Here is a 19,460-nt window from a genome sequence, read left to right as displayed (position 1 = left end):
TGAGTAAATTGCAATATTACAATTCTATATAAACTGCAATGTATCTAGCCATGTACAGTACAAATAAGTGGAGCAGGCGTGAAAGTATGTTTCCTTCCTCGGAAAGTGAGCAAAGAGCGCCCTCACCTGGTCTCCTCTCCCATGTGCTTGTCCACACAGTAGACCATGTCATTGTGCAGGGCGATGAGGTAGCTAACAAGGGCTGTAGAGCACAGCCCGGGTCCTTGTCGCTGAGGAAACAGGACCTTAAGGTCACTGTAGGTGTCAAGGTCCTTCTGACAGAACTCGTCGGGCAGCTTGATCTCACCTGAGTGACAACATGTGGGTGGTCAGATTGGAAAATGTAGTACATTTAAATTATATTGTATATTATCATGAGAATTAGGATTTACTTTTGGTTGCCAAAGAGGTTCTGAGCTGATTCCAGGTAGTCAAGAAGATGTTGATATGTTTCTCATACCAGGCTTTTAATGAAGCTAGACCAAAAAGTAGAAAGTGTCAGTAAATTATTTCAGCAAATTATGAATTATATCATTAATCATGGTTGACATTAAACTTAGTTTATGCAGGCCTAAAAACTAAAATTTTTACTGGCTAGCAGCTAGGGGTGTAAAAAAAAAAAGATTATCGAATGAATCACAATTCTTATTTGTAAAGATTCATAATCGATTTAAACAAATCAAATAATTTAAAAAAAAATTGTTTTTAAATTAATCTGTCCTGTCCAGCCACTTAGGCAAATCATATTGTTGATGTAGATGCCAATATCTGCTGTACAGATTTACTTTAGAAAAGAGACGTGTGGGATACTTCTCTTGTTACCTTATTTGTATTTGACTTTATTAAATGTTTGGGTAGAATTTTATTAAACAAAACTAGTTTTCTTTTAAGTAACACAGAACTTTATCAAAGCTATTTATTTTACCGAGGAATGTAGTTAATCATAGAACGGGCACCCAATGTTATTAAAAAATGTATTGATTATGAATCTAGAATTGTTTGGACTCGAGAATAGATTCTGAAACAAACCATTACCCTCACGAATAGAATCGTGTGGTGCCCAAACATTCACAGCCCTAGTATCAGCAAGGTTTACATTTTACAAAGTACTCACATTGCTAACAATTTTGAAGAAACACTTTTTAAACCATTCTTTAGGACCCTGATAACATTTAGCGTAATTTAAAAAAAAACCTGTAGACTTAGAACACTGTAACTTGTGTTGAGAAAGAATGAGAATACATTTGGACACAACTTTTTGGTTTGTCAAAATGTACAAAAGACGGAATGTGTTATAAAAAAAAAAAAAGGTTTAAACAATTTTTTCTTTTTTTGACATAGAAGATGGGTGAGCGCATATGTTTAACATCCATCAGCTCTGTGGTGTCATCATGAAGGACTGGAAGAGCATTCCACTAAAAACTTGTGAATTCCATGTATGACCGTTGTTTGATATATTGTCCCACAAATGATTGCTCCCTTTATTTTGAGACTAAATTAAACACTAACATAATCATTATATATTAAAAATAATATAAATAATGCAAGTAACCATTTCAAAGGCAATACATTTTTATTTCACATTAGTATTATTTCTACCATTGTAATCATCTTGGAAAGCAGTTTTGTCGGGTGGTTTGTTTTGTTGTCATCACTTTCCAACAAATTATAATAAATGAAAATTATAGAATTACACTGGCTCATTCATCCGTGTTGATGTATTCGTCTTGCTCACTCGTTTTAAAACTGAAATATTCCCACAATTGGACATTTGGCCTTGCAATCATCTGTTTTCTTCCAGGTTTTTGTTCCCTTGCGATGTTTCCCAATAGCGATGTGCGAAGCAGTGAGTAACTAGTTAACTAGCAGCCCCCACCTACACTCACTGACACAAAGATAGTGGATGACTGACAAGAAGATTCACGCTGTTCCATTTAATTGCTATTGAATAAAGGCGCTTGGGTGCGCAGAGCCATGCACTGAGTGAACCCTCTTGCACTCTGGAAGCAAGAGACGACAAAAACAAAACACAAACTGACATGGCAATTTATCAATGCCAGCAAAATGATCAAGGTCATTTAAATTTTTGTTTGATAAGTTGATTTATTTGATTATCTGCCCAGGCCTTACTCTATGCCCAGGAGGATTGAGGCAGTGTTATCTAAGGGTGCTCACACTAAATATTCCGACTTTGGCCACAATGTTGACATGTTTGTTGTGATGTCTACATACTTGTGTTGCCAGCTTTTTTGACGATAAAGGTTGTGTGTTTACTCATTTTTAGTGGATAGTTAATCTGTATTTCGCAACAAACTGTACACTGGCTACTCTAAAAGTAGAACTAAATCTCATTTCTGTCATTTATTGTCCCCGGAGAAGACAACAGATATGCTAAATGTGAAGGGTGTCCTCATCCAGGGAGGCCAGTCAGCGCTTGATCATAGTACTGTACATGACCATGGTTGGTTATGGTTTTAATTTGAATTAAATTGACCATCGGCCCTAAAAGAAGCTTTGGTTTCATTACCTTCTTTCTGGCTGTGGAGAAACTCCACGATGGTGCCGCACGTAATTTCACTCAGGTTTTGAAACTTCTTAACCAGTTCTTTCTGGAGGGTGAGGATGTCAGGGAGGTGCCTCACCAGTCGCAGCTCTGCTTCCTGATACAAACAAATAAAGTGCTCAAGTTTGAAAAATCAATCCTTTTAGAATGTAGGCCTACTTAAAAAAATGTGGTCAATAGCTTTTTAAAAGATATTTCTAAAATGATTACATAATATGAAAACATGTTGGGAGGGGGTTGGGTTCATCCATAGGTGGAATAAAACCTCATGGTTCACCAGTATCCCCAAGCCACTAAAAACAAAACTGCAAACTTCCCAAAACAAGCTGGTGAGACTCCTGCTCAACCTCCAATACAGGACTCACCTAACTCAAGCCCACTTTACCAAATTGGGATGGCTTAGAGTTGAGGAAAGAGTACACCAAATTGCAATGTGCCTGGTATTCAAAATACTCAGAGAAACTGTCTCCAAGTACCTGTCGAACTATTTCACCAGACTAAGTGATGCTCACAGGTATTACATGAGAGGGAGTTCCCCAGACCTCGTCCGCCCCAAATTCAAGGCTCTCATGGGAAAAAATGCATTCTACTATTTTGCCACCACACAGTGGAATGCACTACCAACAGACCTTAAAATTCGAACTTCCCTACTAAATTTTAAAACTGCTATAAAATCATGGCTCAGCTCAACCTCTACCTGATCTGAACCAAAATTGACAAAGCATCAAACAGGTTTATATGTGGTTATAGTGTATATATATTTTCTAATTCTGTTTTGCAGTCTTGGAGTCAACATGTGCATAGTCATGTACATAGTGTCATGTACATAGTGTATATATACCCCCCCAGGCCCCATTTTTTGTATATATTGTTTTTCAAATCACCTGACATGTATACTGTCTATATGTACATAAGTTATCCATTTTTTTTAACGTATTTTTTTATATACAAGTTACAGGTTATATATATTTTATTATTGAATGTATCAAATGTGATGAATATTTAATGGACCACAATGGAAACAAGCCTTTTGGCTTTTTGTGACATCCATTTGCCTTTGTAAAGCATTACATGGATTCTATTCTTTAAGATGTCAATAAACTCCTCAATGAATCAATCGAAAAACCCATTACCTCCCTGCTTGGCACTCAACGCCAAAATGATTCCCGAGTGCGGCCACCGCTGCTGCTCACTGCTCCTCTCACCTTCCAGGGCGTGTAACAAGGGGATGGGTCAAATGCAGAGGGTAATTTCACCACACCTAGTGTGTGTGACTATCAGTGATACTTTAAAGGCCTACTGAAAGCCACTACTACCGACCACGCAGTCTGATAGTTTATATATCAATGATGAAATCTTAACATTGCAACACATGCCAATACGGCTGGGTTAACTTATAAAGTGACATTTAAAATTTCCCGGGAAATATCCGGCTGAAACGTCGCGGTATGATGACGTATGCGCGTGACGAAGTCAGTTTAACGGAAGTTATGGTACCCCGTAGAATCCTATACAAAAAGCTCTGTTTTCATTTCATAATTCCACAGTATTCTGGACATCTTTTGCAATTTGTTTAATGAACAATGAAGGCTGCAAAAAAGACAGTTGTAGGTGGGATCGGTGTATTAGCAGCGGACTACAGCAACACAACCAGGAGGACTTTGCTGGAGAGCAGACGCGCTAGCCGCCGACCTCAGCTTGACTTCCTACGTCTCCGGGCCGCCAAACGCATCGGGTGAAGTCCTTCGTCCTTCCGCCGATCGCTGGAACGCAGGTGAGCACGGGTGTTGATGAGCAGATGAGGGCTGGCGGGCGTAGGTGGAGAGCTAATGTTTTTAGCATAGCTCTGTGCGATCCGGTTGCTAAGTTAGCTTCAATGGCGTCGTTAGCACAGCATTGTTAACCTTCGCCAGCCTGGAAAGCATTAACCGTGTATTTACATGTCCACGGTTTAATAGTATTGTCGATTTTCTATCTATCCTTCCAGTCAGGGGTTTATTTTTTTGTTTCTATATGCAGTTAAAGCACGATGCTATCACGTTAGCTCGTAGCTAAAGCATTTTGCCGATGTATTGTCGTGGAGATAAAAGGCACTGAATGTCCATTTCGCGTTCTCGACTCTCATTTTCAAGAGGATATAGTATCCGAGGTGGTTTAAAATACAAATCCGTGATCCACAATAGAAAAAGGAGAAAGTGTGGAATCCAATGAGTCAGCTTGTACCTAAGTTACGGTCAGAGCGAAAAAAAATATGTATTTCACTGCATTCTAGTCTGTCACTCTAACGTTCCTCGTCCACAAATCTTTCATCCTCGCTCAAATTAATGGGGTAATCGTCCGAATCGCTCTAGCTGCGTTGAAAACAATAGGAAAATATGAGGGAGTGAACAACTGACAACGTCACGCTACTTCCGGTAGGGGCAAGGTTTTTTTTTATCAGAGACCAAAAGTTGCGAACTTTATCGACGTTGTTCTATACTAAATCCTTTCAGCAAAAATATGTCAATATCGCAAAATGATCAAGTATGACACATAGAATGGATCTGCTATTCCCGTTTAAATAAAAAAAAAATTCATTTCAGTAGGCCTTTAACTTAAAAAGCTTTGAGAATTACGCTCATGGTTTTCTGGCGCGATCTGGTGGTTAAGGGGCACAATTGCATCATAACAATATTTTCAATTTTTTCATTCGGCATGAATGACATTCATTTCGGTTTTCATGGAAAACGCAAAACAATTTATCAGAACGACAGTCTCTTAAAAATAGCAGTTATAATGGGAGTCAATAGGGCTGAAAGAGATTTAAGATAAAGTGTGTGTATTTTATGTTTATATCCTATTCTAACAAATTTGCAAACATAATTAATCATTAATAAAAAAAACAACTTTAGGCAACATTTTAGACTGCTAACCTTCAAACTGAACATCACATAAGGGACACATTTAATTTCCATTTTGGGCCCTAGGGTTGCACAAGGGTTCAACGATCTAGCCGCAAAGCCAAATCGTTATGGACTGAGCGTCCAAATTCCATTACAGTTCTGTACAGTAAATAAAGCCACTATAACCAAGTTTACTGACCCTGTTGAGAAATGTCCATAACACAGGCAGGTTGTCTTTTCCGTCACTCAGCTCCACCACATGTGTAAGGTGCAGTAGAGAGACTTTCTCCCTGCAGCTCCACAAAGCTGAACTCTGGATGTGGGAATTTGTTGGAAGTGACGCCAAGAAGAAGCCTGGATTGTCACACAGCAGCCTCATGACGGGATTGGAGTTGTCGTTCTGGATTAATATGTTCATTTCCTTAAGCTGTCGATCCAAAAGCTGCAGAGGCACAATGAAGCACTGATTAAAAGAAGATTCATTTCTGAGGGTCTAGTTTAAGATCATCAAAATACACTGTACCATCAGCTTAGGCATGATGATTTTGCTCATTTGGACCTCCCATTCACTTCTCATTACTTTGGTGGAAAGTAACCGGTAATCGGTCGCTGAAAGAATGGTCAGACAAGATTGAACCAAGGTAGGAATTGCTCAATACAACAAACAAACCAAAGCGTAACATTATACTGTTTGTGGGAATCGTACTGCAGTTATCAGAGTCAAGAAAAAAACTGAAGAGACAGAATGAGTTTTGTCTTACAGTTTTGGGACTCCTGAGGTTTCAGAAGGCTACCGAGCAGCAGGTGAACTGTACTGACTGCGTCATCTGTCCCTTTGCGCAGACATTTGACAAGATGCTCTATGTCTTTTTGCAGGTGAGCAAGTAGAAATGACCCTGGGTCTGTGACCGTAGGCTTGATGATAGAAGTGATAGCCTGTGAAAACAAGATGCAAAAAACAGATATCATCAAGGATCTCATCTTACCGATATTCCTGCTGCCAGGCGTCAAGTATGAAACAAATAGGCCCGAAAGTGAACATTTAGTCATGCTACCTCGGTGGAGCTGCAGGCGCCAAGCAGCATGGCCATGTGAGTTAGCATGCGGATAATTGTGAAGGCAACAGGAGATAGATGACCATTGTCCATCATGTCTGCATTGTTCCTTCGACTGGGGTTGCCCAGGATGTGGCCTGGATGAGTGCGGTCGCCTCTGAAAGACAACGAGACAAAGATAAATGTCAACTACGCAGTAAGACTTTTAGATATCTTTTATCTTCTACAATCAAGGCTTCCAGGATTTTGCATATTTTTGCACAAATTGACCCAATTTGGCTACCTATTATCTAAAGTATTTCCTCCACACATGTTTTTTTGCGTATTTTGTAGGGTTGTCAAAGTTAGCTCATGTGTTTAAACACAAAACAGCATTAATAATGTAAGGACGCCGATTAATCAGGCAGTTTATTTTGAGTGCGTATGCTTCTTTATCCTAACCGTGGATGGTTACCGAAAAGACAGAGCAGGTTGTTACATGGTCAGTAACCAGGTCAATGCATACGTCAGTGCAGACTCGGAATGCAACAATTGACCAGTATTACTATTGAAAATGTCACTGTGATTTATTTGCAAAGACTCTACTGAACCGTGTGTTTCATTCCTCCTCCCTGGTTTAAAACGGACATTATTTTGGCACAATCTGCACAGAACGAAAACAAAGTTACACTAGCGCTAATACACATCTATAGAGAGGCACGAACACTTTTGATCAAATAAAAAATAAATGAAGATGAAAATAAAAATATATACACTACCGTTCAAAAGTTTGGGGTCACCCAAACAATTTTGCGGAATAGCCTTAATTTCTAAGAACAAGAATAGACTGTCGAGTTTCAGATGAAAGTTCTCTTTTTCTGGCCATTTTGAGCGTTTAATTGACCCCACAAATGTGATGCTCCAGAAACTCAATCTGCTCAAAGGAAGGTCAGTTTTGTAGCTTCTATAACGAGCTAAACTGTTTTCAGATGTGTGAACATGATTGCACAAGGGTTTTCTAATTATCAATTAGCCTTCTGAGCCAATGAGCAAACACATTGTACCATTAGAACACTGGAGTGATAGTTGCTGGAAATGGGCCTCTATACACCTATGTATATATTGCACCAAAAACCAGACATTTGCAGCTAGAATAGTCATTTACCACATTAGCAATGTATAGAGTGTATTTCTTTAAAGTTAAGACTAGTTTAAAGTTATCTTCATTGAAAAGTACAGTGCTTTTCCTTAAAAAATAAGGACATTTCAATGTGACCCCAAACTTTTTAACGGTAGTGTATATATATCCTGTGGGACATTCTAACAATAAAATTGCATTAGTATAAAAAATATATGTATTTCTTTAAAGTAAATTTAAATTATGCAACCAGGTAATTTACTGGGATTAATGGTGATTATTGAAAAAGCAAAATTGTGATTAATTGGATTTTAAAACTGTAATCGTTTGACTGCGCCACTATTTTGTGACTTCACCACAGAGGTGTCGTGAATTTTTTAAACAGCAACACGGAGAATGGTCTGGGAGCAATAAGATTGAACAATAAAAAATTGTTTACTTAAGCTAATGCTTTATATACATATTACATTAAATCAGCAGTAACATTAAAATATTGGTCAACAGTATTGTCCTGGAAAATTGTTTTATTTATTCTATGCTTTTAGTTGTATTTGACCTTAAAGGCCTACTGAAACCCACTACTACCGACCGCGCAGTCTGATAGTTTATATATCAATGATGAAATCTTAACATTGCAACACATGCCAATATGGTCGGGTTAACTTATAAAGTGCAATTTTAAATTTCCCGGGAAATATCCGGCTGAAAGCGTCTCGGTATGATGACGTTTGCACGTGACGTCACAGGTTGAAGCAGACATTTTGGAATAGCACGGTGGCCAGTTTAAGTCGTCTGTTTTCACCACATAATTCCACAGTATTCTGGACATCTGTGTTGGTGAATCTTTTGCAATTTGTTCAATTAACAATGGAGACTGCAAAAAAGAAAGCTGTAGGTGGGATCGGTGTATTAGCGGCTGGCTACAGCAACACAACCAGGAGGACTTTGAGTTGGATAGCAGATGCGCTACCGTGAGTACAGCTTTGGCTTCCAAACATTTGATCGCTTGCCCGTACGTGCGTGCCGCTATGTGCATGTCCCGTACGTAACTTTGGGGAAATATATGTTTCTTGCCGACTCTGATAGCGGCCGGGGTGTCGTCGAAAGCTACAACGCCGTCCGCCGCCGCGCCGCTATCCTCACCGGTGTCTGGGTTGACTTCCTCCGTCTCCGGGTCGCCGACCGCACCGATCATCGTGGTGAAGTCTTTCGTCGCGCCGTCGATCGCTGGAACGCAGGTGAGCACGGGTGGTGATGAGCAGATGAGGGCTGGTGTAGGTGGAGAGCTAATGTTTTTAGCATAGCTCTGTCGAGGTCCCGTAGCTAAGTTAGCTTCGTTAGCAACAGCATTGCTAGGCTTCGCCAGGCTGGACAGCATTAACCGTGTGGTTACAGGTCCAGGGTTTGGTAGTATTGTTGATCTTCGGTCTATCCTTCCAGTCAGGGGCTTATTTCTTCTGTTTCTATCTGCAGTTAAGCATGATGCTATCATGTTAGCTCCGTAGCTAAAGTGCTTCGCCGATGTATTGTCATGGAGATAAAAGTCACTGTGAATGTCCATTTCGTGTTCTCGACTCTCATTTTCAAGAGGATATAGTATCCGAGGTGGTTTAAAATACAAATCCGTGATCCACAATAGAAAAAGGAGAAAGTGTGGAATCCAATGAGCCCTTGTACCTAAGTTACGGTCAGAGCGAAAAAAGATACGTCCTGCACTGCACTCTAATCCTTCACTCTCACTTTCCTCATCCACGAATCTTTCATCCTCGCTCAAATTAATGGGATAATCGTCGCTTTCTCGGTCCGAATCGCTCTCGCTGCTGGTGTAAACAATGTGCAAATGTGAGGAGCCCTTGTGACATCACGCTACTTCCGGTACAGGCAAGGCTTTTTTATCAGCGACCAAAGGTTGCGAACTTTATCGTCGATGTTCTCTACTAAATCCTTTCAGCAAAAATATGGCAATATCGCGAAATGATAAAGTATGACACATAGAATGGATCTGCTATCCCCGTTTAAATAAGAACATTTCATTTCAGTAGGCCTTGAACACCTCTTTTTTCTTGCAAGACACTTAAGAAGTTAAAACTTTGCCCTCTTGGATTCATTTGAGTCCGAGCAGTCGGCGATAGCAGTGCAATCCCTTTTATACCTGCTAGGCTTATTAATGTTATTAAAATTATGGTTTCAATTTATGAAATGTTTTTCAAATGAGAAAACCTTGAAAATCAAGAAAAAAATTTTTTTAGTAAGTCTAAAACAAAGTGAAGGGAAGGAAAGTCATTTTTAACAAACGTCATTGCAAAAAAAAAAATGCTCACAAAATCCTGGAGGGACGGCATGATTGTTAAAATACAGGCGACTTACTGGTTTTCAACAAGTTTAAAATTTGGTACAGGATTGTGGTTGGTCCCACCAATAAGAGCACCACAGTCATAGCAACGTTTTTCTTCCACAGGCCTGCCACACTAGTCACACAAAGAGACAATAAACACTTTAAATATAAAAACAGATATCCAGATACTGTAGATCTTTGGAATAGAGTAAATACAACATACTTCGCTAACAATACAGGGGTGTCCATTTGGACAATCTGAAACAGGAACGTAACAATTGTTTAATTAGATTTCCAGGAAAATGACATTCAACAGCCACATTATTTTGAATCAAAACGTTTTTTCTTACTTACAGTACCACCGCATTCCCGGCAGAGCTTGCATCGCATCTGCTAACTTGTCTTGGGGCATGGTAGGCAGGAAGGCAGCCTAAAAATGAGAACAAATAATTTCTCATCACTGCGGCTACACCAAAAGCAGCTGAACAATTTAATATGCAATGCAATCTTTAAATCTCAACAGTCCTAAAGTTGCCCAGACCGACGTCAGAGGTGTCCAAATGTGGCGGGCGGGGGATCACACAGAGGGGCCCTTGGGCTATTGTAAAGTTTGAAGATTTTTTTTTACATATCATCATAAATGTTAATATAAAAATAAATATGTGAAAGTAACAATAAGGTTCCTTAAATCAAAAAAGAATGTCCATCACTACCTATAACACCCAATCAAAAATACAAAATGGTTCGTTCCAGCTAGATAGTAGAAAACCCAACTGTGAACACGTCACTCACCACAGACATCACAACATCATCAAAGCTCACCTTTAAGCATTCACAGACAGCATCAGCAAGCATGAGGTGATGGAATAAAAATTTAAAATACATCTAAATCTATCTATGGCAGCATAAAAGAAAGGTGTGTACAAGTTTCACTTTTGCATCTATTTGCACATAACTGTGGTGCGTTCAAAGACCTTCGATTAAAGTTACAACCATAGGTGTCACTAGTTTTTCAAGACGGGGAGACTTAACTCCTGGGGGACGCACTAATAATAATATGATCGTAATAATAATGATGTATTATTATGATCTGTGTTTTCCACAGTTATGCAGCGGAGATAGGCTCCAGCACCCCCCGTGAACCGAAAAGGGACAAGCGGTAGAAAATGGATGGATTGTTATCCACTGATGCTAATCCTAAATGTATCAGTTCAGTTCCGTTTAGTTTCAGTTTATTTTGAACATGCATACGATACAATGTAATGGTATCGTATTACATTGCATCGTAATACGATACAATGCAATGGTATCGTATTACATTGCATCATAATACAATACAATATATTTTGGATGTGCTGTTGTTTCATTACAGCACGCCCAAAAAGGAGTAGGAAGAAGCAGAGCTTATTTAATCCTACCCCTTTTCATACCATAGCAATTTTATCCAATTTCCTTGTTCTCTGTAACAGAACAGTGAACAGATCAATTATAAAATATTATGGTAAGCAAACAAATAGTAAATACATAAATAATCTTTGTCTCAATTTTAAAAAAAAGAGAAAAAAAGCGTTCAAGATGTTCGTCATAATTCTTAATAATAAATAATAATAATAATAATAAGGGATTAGATTTATATAGCACTTTTCTAGACACTCAAAGCGCTTCACAGAGAAGTGAGAACCCATCATTCATTTTTACAACTCATTCATTCATCATTCATTCACCTGTGTGAGTGGCACCGGGGGCAAGGGTGAAGTGTCCTGCCCAAGGACACAACGGCAGCGATTTTGGATGGTAAGAGGCGGGGAGTGAACCTGCAACCCTCAGGTTTCTGGCACGGCCGCTCTACCCACTACGCCATGCCGCCCCCCCTCTTGTTCTGTGTACTTTGTGAACATTTGTAGTTTGAACAGTCTCTTAAACTGAATCATGTTGGTGCTTTGTTTGATTTCTTTGGTTAATCCATTCCATAATTTTATTTCACATACTGATATACTAAAGGTTTTAAGTGTTGTACGAGCATACAAATGTTTTAAATTAGATTTTCCTCTTAGGTTATATTTCTCCTCTTTTGTTGAGAAGAATTGTTGTACATGGGTAGCACATAATAGTTTGATTTATACACAATTTTAGCTGTTTGCGAATGCACTAAATCATTGAATTTCAATAATTGTGATTTAATGAATAAAGGGTTTGTATGTTCTCTATATCCAACATTATGTATTATTCTAATTGATCTTTTTTGTAACACATTTAGTGAATGAAGCGCACATTTGTAGTTGTTTCCCCATATTTCTACACAATAACTCAGATATGATAACACTAGCGAGCAGTAGAGAATATTAAGTGATTTTTGGTCTAGAACACGTTTTGCTTTATTCATTATTGATGTGTTTCTTGCTACTTTATGTTGTATATTTTTTACATAGGATTAATTACATAAATTGCATCAGATAATCTTTACTTTACCCTCTGAAGTAAAGGAAAACTTGGCATATAGCGAATGACTAACTAATGAATAACTAACTAAACTAACTTGTAAGCACTTTTTTGTAAAAAAAAAAAACTAAACAAAATATGTTTTGTTATGATATTTTAGTCCCATCTTAAAAAACAACAACTATGCAATAATTCGTTTTTTAGTGCATGTAAACATACCACGTTTGTATGGGGCGGCGGCATTGGGTTGAGGGTGGAATATGGGGGCCCTTTAGGAGTCTCGTGTGTGGGGGTCCAGAATTTGGTGCTATGGCCTTGCCGACAATTCAGGGACTACTTGCCCCAGAATGTGGACACTCAACTCTCCAGTGTCTTAAAGACATCAAAATTGTGATTTTTAGTTAAATGTTTAGGACAAATACGCCTCATATTTATCATTATTTTGTGGGGGGAAGGGCTTGTTAAACAATGTTTAACAGTGTGTCTTTTTATTTTTTAACACTATTTATTACTACCGTTGCATATGTGTGCAATTAATCATTTTGGAAAAAATAAACACAACATTTCTTGTGAAGGTAATAAAAGCAATTATTTTTGAAAACATTGCCAGAACAGATTATGTTTGACTTCAGATATTTTAATATACATTATTTACAATAGGACAAAATCCCAGCATTGGCGTGGATTGTAAAGATTCCACTGTACCTGCATGCTTGCCGGGGCCATCGCCAGCTGCTGCAGAGGCGCTACAATCTTCTGGTCCGTGCAGAGCAAGACTGCAGCCAGGTGAACAGTCAGCGAGACGGACACGTAATAGTCCCCTGAAATCCCGGGACTGAGCGCCATGGGCCCTAATCTGTTGGTCACCAGAGCCTGAGCAAAGCTCTTTACCTGTGGGTCGGCAAGCACCTTAGAAGTCTGAATGAAATTCAGTAGGGGTTGTAGACGCTGGAAGGTGCGAAAAAAGGACAAAAAGACATGCTTAATATGACTTGCTTAACATAAAGTGCTTGCTCCATATTTCGTAAATGTACCTCTTGGTTTATGTGTAAACTGGCATTGGGATTTCTGTAGAGGGTCGTTACTTCTCTGTACAGTGCTAAGAGAAGGTAAACTGTCACCTGTGGTGATGTTGTGCAGTCCTATGAGGTAAAAAACAAACAAAAATTAAACACCCAATCCCCACGTCACCCTCAAACAAGAAAAGTGTAACAACTTTACCTGACAAATATCATCTAGATTGTTCATTTGGCCGTCTGCAATTGCCTGTACACATGCATCTCTGATTGCCTTGTAGCTCTCCCCACACACAAGATACTGATCAACTGAGGTGGCCTCTTCACTCTGAGTGGAGTTCATATGAAAAAGAAAACGCCTTTAGAAACTCATTGAATCAGATTTAAAGCATTTATGTTATAAATAACTAAGGATGCTCACAATAACTCATTAATCAATCTGGTCACGTGTATGGTATTGATTCTTGATTAATTAATTGCATCTTTAAGAAAAGCTAAATTAATTGCTCTACTGGGCAGTAGAGGTATTAGTGTTTTAGTTTGTACTTTTCTTCTGTCTAAAGAAGAACAACGACTTCAACTTTGGGATGTGTATTTACATCCAAGGAACTATCCAATGCCATTGAAAATAACAATTAACTGTTGTTAATTTAGTTGGATGGTCATCGCTGAGAATCATTGAGAAATTGTACGTAACCTTTTGCAGAACTTCCTCAGGAAACAGCCAGTGCATGTTCTCAATGTTGAGCAGTTTCAAGACAAACTCCACTCCTTGTTGGCAGCATATCTTACGAATCAAGTAGACACGATACCAGTTGTTCCCACTGCATGTGCACAGCTTTATCACGGCCTCCAGGAAGTCATCGTTTTTACACTGACCCATGCCCTGGAATTCTGAAAAAACAGATAATAGTTTTAACTATGCACCATATAAAGACTATCCAGTATTTCATCATCTAAAACTGCTCACGGGTGGCAATGATGGCAGCTGCGACATCCAGGTCCATTCGAAGTCTTGCCACCTGCTGTAGATTCTCCACGGTCGGTTCAGCCGACAGATTGTGAGACAGTAGGAATTCCTTCAAGAAGTCACTTTCATGGCGCAGACAAACCCGCCTGTCTGTATCAGATCTAAACTCAAACCTCTCGTACATGGAATCCTTCAGGCAAGAACAGAGAGATACTGTAACAAATGACCCCTTTCATAGCAGATACATTGCAACAATCTAGAATCAAGAATTTCTTGTGGGCAACATTAAAAAAAGGTTAAATCAGTATTACACTATTTTTAAAGAAATATACTGTTCCATCAGTCAATCAATCAATCAATCTTGGCATTAAAACTTAAAATGTTAAATTATATGAAAGCTGAAATGGGACAGGTGAAATAATTAAACGTTAATAATTATTTAAAATTTTGATTAAATACAAAAATGTGTCATTAAATAATATACAAATATATTTATTTTTTAAACTATATAATTATTTTACAATTCATTCAATTATTCAACAACTACATTATTTGTTTGACTATGTATTTGTTTATTTAATGTTAAATCAAATAGTATATGATTTAGTTACTTAAATATGAAATATTAAAAAAAAGTATAAAACATTTATTTAATTACTTATCTAATAAACCTGTGTGGTAGTGTCATGAATTCATTTTATCGATCAAATTCACCCATCAAAGTCAGTTGGTGCGGCTAACAGGAATCTAGTCCAACCAATGATTGCTTTGGTCTGAAGCTTGACGTCTTTCAAAACCAGGCTGCTGAGGAGAATATCCTCCTTTCGATAATATTTTAGACATTACGGAGTATGTAGCAGTTAAAGTAGAATCATCTTTTGACGTTAGTTCCGCATTTTAAGACCAAGATATCGACCACTACTCTTCCGCCGGTTCTGTGGTCAACAAGTGGAACCAATCAGATGTTGACTTTAACAGCTGAATTTGACCGATATAATAAATTCATAAAGTGCTGCCAAACGCGTTCATGAAATTAATAATTCATTAAATCCTGAAATACATAAACCCTGAAATAAAAATTAATTACATTGTCAGATGAAATATTAAAATTGTGTAATAATTAAATTGATGATTAAATAATTAACTGAGTCTTAAAATACTGTTCATAAATCATGGAATAATCAATTAAAACATTAAATTGTGAAATACATTAACACAATTAAATTGTGAAATAATTAGTTAAATAGGTAAATGATATATATATATATATATATATATATATATATATATATATATATATATGTTTAATTTTACATTAAATATTTCATGATACATTTAATAACACATGATGTATTTAATTCCATTTCTAATTAACGTTGATTTAATTTTTATTGTCTAATTTGTTACCTTTAAAAAAAAAAAAATTCATGCATTGGGCTTCTTGTGTTGGATGTCAATCACTCTAAAGTTGACAATGATTGGCAGCCCTTGCGTTCGGGCTTGCTTAGCACCATCAATGAAAGTAGAGTGATATGCCTTCTTTTTAAGGAGTTTGTCTTACCACTGAAGCAGCTACACCAACAAGTCGCAACTTCAGCCTTGAATTAGCTCTTTGCTCGACAGTATGGAACGCTGCTAGCCCCAGCACGCAAGTACTTGGCCTCTCAAAGAAGACAAAAGTTATCTTTAGTCTACTGGACGTGATTGCTTGATGTTATTTTTATCATAACTGTATTTTGTGATGAACAATGGTCTTTTTGATGTTCTAACTTACAGCACTGAGATTGATGGGTCTGTTTAAATATTATATATTATCTGACGCAAAGTTAAAGTACCAATGATTGTCACACACACACTATGTGTGGATAAATTATTCTCTGCATTTGACCCATCACCCTTGATCACCCCCTGGGAGGTGAGGAGAAGCAAGTTTAACGTTCAATACTTTTACAGTTTTTTTATGTATTAACTTGAGTATTTTCTATGGACCTACTGTTTTATTTGAGTCAATGGCTAAGACTACATTTCTTTCAGTCTGTGAAAAACATGAAGCCATTATTTTGCTTATATAATAATCTTTTGATGTGCAACAATATTGTGATGTACTCAAATTAAAATACCTCAAGTTGAGTTTTTTTGGGGTTTTTTTAGCATTTTTTAGGGGGAGACTTATTAAATTAATTAATTAAAATAAATAATTACAGATCATAATTAAGGATTAAAAAATGTTTCACACTATTTTACAGCACTAATCAAAACACTACTTGTGTAATTCACAATCATAGACGTCTGTAAATGTTCTGTTTTTGCATTGCGCATTATTATGGTACACTCTTAGTGTATTTACGGTAATTCCCAGCATGCATTGCTCTATGCGCGGGCTCCGGTGTTTAGTCTGTTATGTGAACGGCAGTGGCCGGTTTGTTATTGTGTTCCCTCAGTAAAGTATACGTATAAAAAGAAGAAGGTTGTCGTCATTGAGTTATCAATGGTAGCAGAGGATGTCTAACAACGCTAACTACAGAGTCCCTCCTGGTTTTGAAGAAAATAAGTCATATGAGAGCTGGAAAAATGAGGTTGAAATGTGGATACGTGTTACCGATCTGGATAAGGAGAAACAAGCATTAGCTGTTGCTCTCTCACTGAGGGGGAGAGCTAGAGATACAGCTTTGGAAATACCTGCGATTTCTTTATCTGACCTTCATGCAGAACTTACCACAGGGAATGTATCACAACATGTCTTACCAATAGTGTGTGTCACTGATAACCACTCCCTTGCAGACGCCATCAAGTCTACTAAGTCAGTGACAGAGAAAAGGCTCCGCCTTCAAATAAGTGGCATCAAAGAACTTCTTCAGTGTAAAAGAATTCAACAGATTCTCTGGGCACCTACAGGAGAGCAGCTAGCTGACTGTTTGACAAAACGAGGTGCATCCGCACTTCAGCTCCTAAAGGCACTCAGTGTTGGAGAGTGGAAACTGGAATAGAGACTATTCTTTTGTGGACAGTTTTTTTTGTATAAGTTTTTTTGTTGATCACCATGTTCTTACATTTTCATACTTATGGACATTAATAATAGACTGTGATTTTTTGTGTTAAAAAACTAAAAAGAAAAACTGGGAGATTGTAAATGTTCTGTTTTTGCATTGCGCATTATTATGGTACACTCTTTTAGTGTATTTACGGTAATTCCCAGCATGCATTGCTCTATGCGCGGGCTCCGGTGTTTAGTCTGTTATGTGAACGGCAGTGGCCGGTTTGTTATTGTGTTCCCTCAGTAAAGTATACGTATAAAAAGAAGAAGGTTGTCGTCATTGAGTTATCACGTCACATTAGGGACTTTTGACACAAACAATTAAATGGACAAAATCGCTGTGATAAAAGTTGTAAAAAGTATACAGCAGCAATATAATACTTTACCTGTAGGCAATTCATGTACAGACAGTAGAGTTTGGTTTTGTCCTTCTCCTCTAAAATGTTGCAGCGCTCCACAGCCAGCAGGTGCTGCTCAAGGTACTCATGCACTTCGTGAAAACTGTAAATGAATGGCACAATTAGGAACATTGCAACCATTATAGATATATAATTAAATATACTTAAAATAAATGGATGTTTACAATCCTGTCCCCTCACCTGTACTTTAGCAGGAGTTTTAGCACCATTGAGCGAACCACTGGGCTTTTATCCGCAGAGTCATCAAACGGAGAAAGCACCTTGGTCAGGATTTGCTGATTCCCTGAAGAGGTATGAACTTGGCATTAAAAACATACTACGTAACTTTGTATTTAGATCCGGCGTGGTAGTTAAAGATACAGTATACGTGTGTATTAGGGATGGGCATTGTAACCGATTTGTCGATTTATTGAATTGTTAGGGGAATATATTCCACCTTAAAACAAAGTGGAATGCATAAGGAGTCTCACTGCATGTTCACTTCGTTCTGTTTTAGGACAAAACACAACAAGTACAACCAGTGTTTTTATCTTCGCTAATACACACACATAATATCTTAATTGGTTTTGATGGTGGGAAGGGGTTGCCAAGCACGAGATGGAGTGAAAGCAGACATGGTTAACTTTAGGTTATGTTGGACTGGGGCACGGGCAACTCCGCTTCGGAGGGGTGGGGGAAGAAGAACGCGCCAGACTTTGTAGAGCTTGGTATTTTCTTCAGCTGTGGTATTGCTAATGTTTGTACTTACTCCATTTGTAGAATACATTTTGAATCTTCAATTCTAGATGCCAACAGAACTTTGACAAACAACTCAATGTGGAATTGATTCTTGATTGTCTTGAAACAGTTGAGGCAAATCGCAACTAGTTGATGCCATGAAAAAGAACATTATGTCAACTCATTTTAACACCTCCACAATATTTCAGTGGGTATGAACAGCACAGAGAACAGAGTTCAGATAGATGTCCTTATGCACACTGCAAACGAACAATAATCAAATTTATTCTCACCAAATGCAATAATAATTTTTATAAAAACGATAGTTTGAGTTTAAAAATAGGCAATCCAAGCAATGTGTTAAATGCCCATTCCTTGTGTGTGTGCTCATACAAGCCAGCAAAATTTCCCACCACTCAGAATAAGAACAGCGCTGGTTTCCACGATGAGAAAAGACAGCAAGTGGAGAATGACAGCTGGACATGGGGGGGAGTTGTCCTTGAAGCACACACAAGACACCAGGTCGATGAAGAAAGCATTGCACTTATTCCTGAACAGCGTGTGCTGTTCAATTCGAATCCTGCACAAAAAAAGTGAAAAAAACAATTATACCACGTATTCACATAAATGTATTTCATTCCACTTCTTCAAAAATACATTCATGATTGAGTAAGTATTATAAAGCAAGCAAACCTTAAGTCCTCCGATGGAACCATTGCAAAGCCCTCATCAACTGACTGCTTACAGTGGGGACAGTACATCTGACAGGGAATCAACCACTTTGTAATGCATGAGCCACAGAATATGTGGTTGCACGGCAGACAGACTGGGTTATGAGGGTCTCCCTGACACAGCAAGCACCAAGGAACTGCATCAAACCTAGACGGAATATAAATGACAACCACAGCTAGTG

General features: G+C 38.1%; 1 protein-coding gene across 2 annotated transcripts in view; it reads right to left on the bottom strand.

Moving 5' to 3' along the window:
- rnf213a (ring finger protein 213a) overlaps window positions 1-19,460 on the bottom strand; it is an 80,875-nt gene that overhangs the window by 7,984 nt on the left and 53,431 nt on the right. For both annotated transcript variants that reach the window (XM_062036838.1, XM_062036837.1), the window contains exons 43-61: window positions 19,241-19,426; window positions 18,961-19,127; window positions 18,011-18,113; window positions 17,798-17,912; window positions 14,378-14,567; window positions 14,105-14,301; window positions 13,613-13,735; window positions 13,426-13,533; window positions 13,097-13,339; window positions 10,307-10,382; window positions 10,176-10,210; window positions 9,985-10,085; window positions 6,501-6,657; window positions 6,207-6,381; window positions 5,969-6,054; window positions 5,645-5,887; window positions 2,528-2,660; window positions 393-476; window positions 127-307 (exon numbers count right to left, since the gene is read on the bottom strand). In XM_062036838.1, coding sequence (XP_061892822.1) covers window positions 127-307; window positions 393-476; window positions 2,528-2,660; window positions 5,645-5,887; window positions 5,969-6,054; window positions 6,207-6,381; window positions 6,501-6,657; window positions 9,985-10,085; window positions 10,176-10,210; window positions 10,307-10,382; window positions 13,097-13,339; window positions 13,426-13,533; window positions 13,613-13,735; window positions 14,105-14,301; window positions 14,378-14,567; window positions 17,798-17,912; window positions 18,011-18,113; window positions 18,961-19,127; window positions 19,241-19,426 — 2,703 coding nt within the window. The remainder of the gene's footprint in view (window positions 1-126; window positions 308-392; window positions 477-2,527; window positions 2,661-5,644; window positions 5,888-5,968; window positions 6,055-6,206; window positions 6,382-6,500; window positions 6,658-9,984; window positions 10,086-10,175; window positions 10,211-10,306; window positions 10,383-13,096; window positions 13,340-13,425; window positions 13,534-13,612; window positions 13,736-14,104; window positions 14,302-14,377; window positions 14,568-17,797; window positions 17,913-18,010; window positions 18,114-18,960; window positions 19,128-19,240; window positions 19,427-19,460) is intronic.

Source organism: Entelurus aequoreus, linkage group LG25 (assembly GCF_033978785.1).
Source record: "Entelurus aequoreus isolate RoL-2023_Sb linkage group LG25, RoL_Eaeq_v1.1, whole genome shotgun sequence".
NCBI classification, from domain to species: Eukaryota; Metazoa; Chordata; class Actinopteri; order Syngnathiformes; family Syngnathidae; genus Entelurus; species Entelurus aequoreus.
Note: the sequence above shows the minus strand (reverse complement) of the source record. Positions and strands in the feature narration are given on the sequence as shown.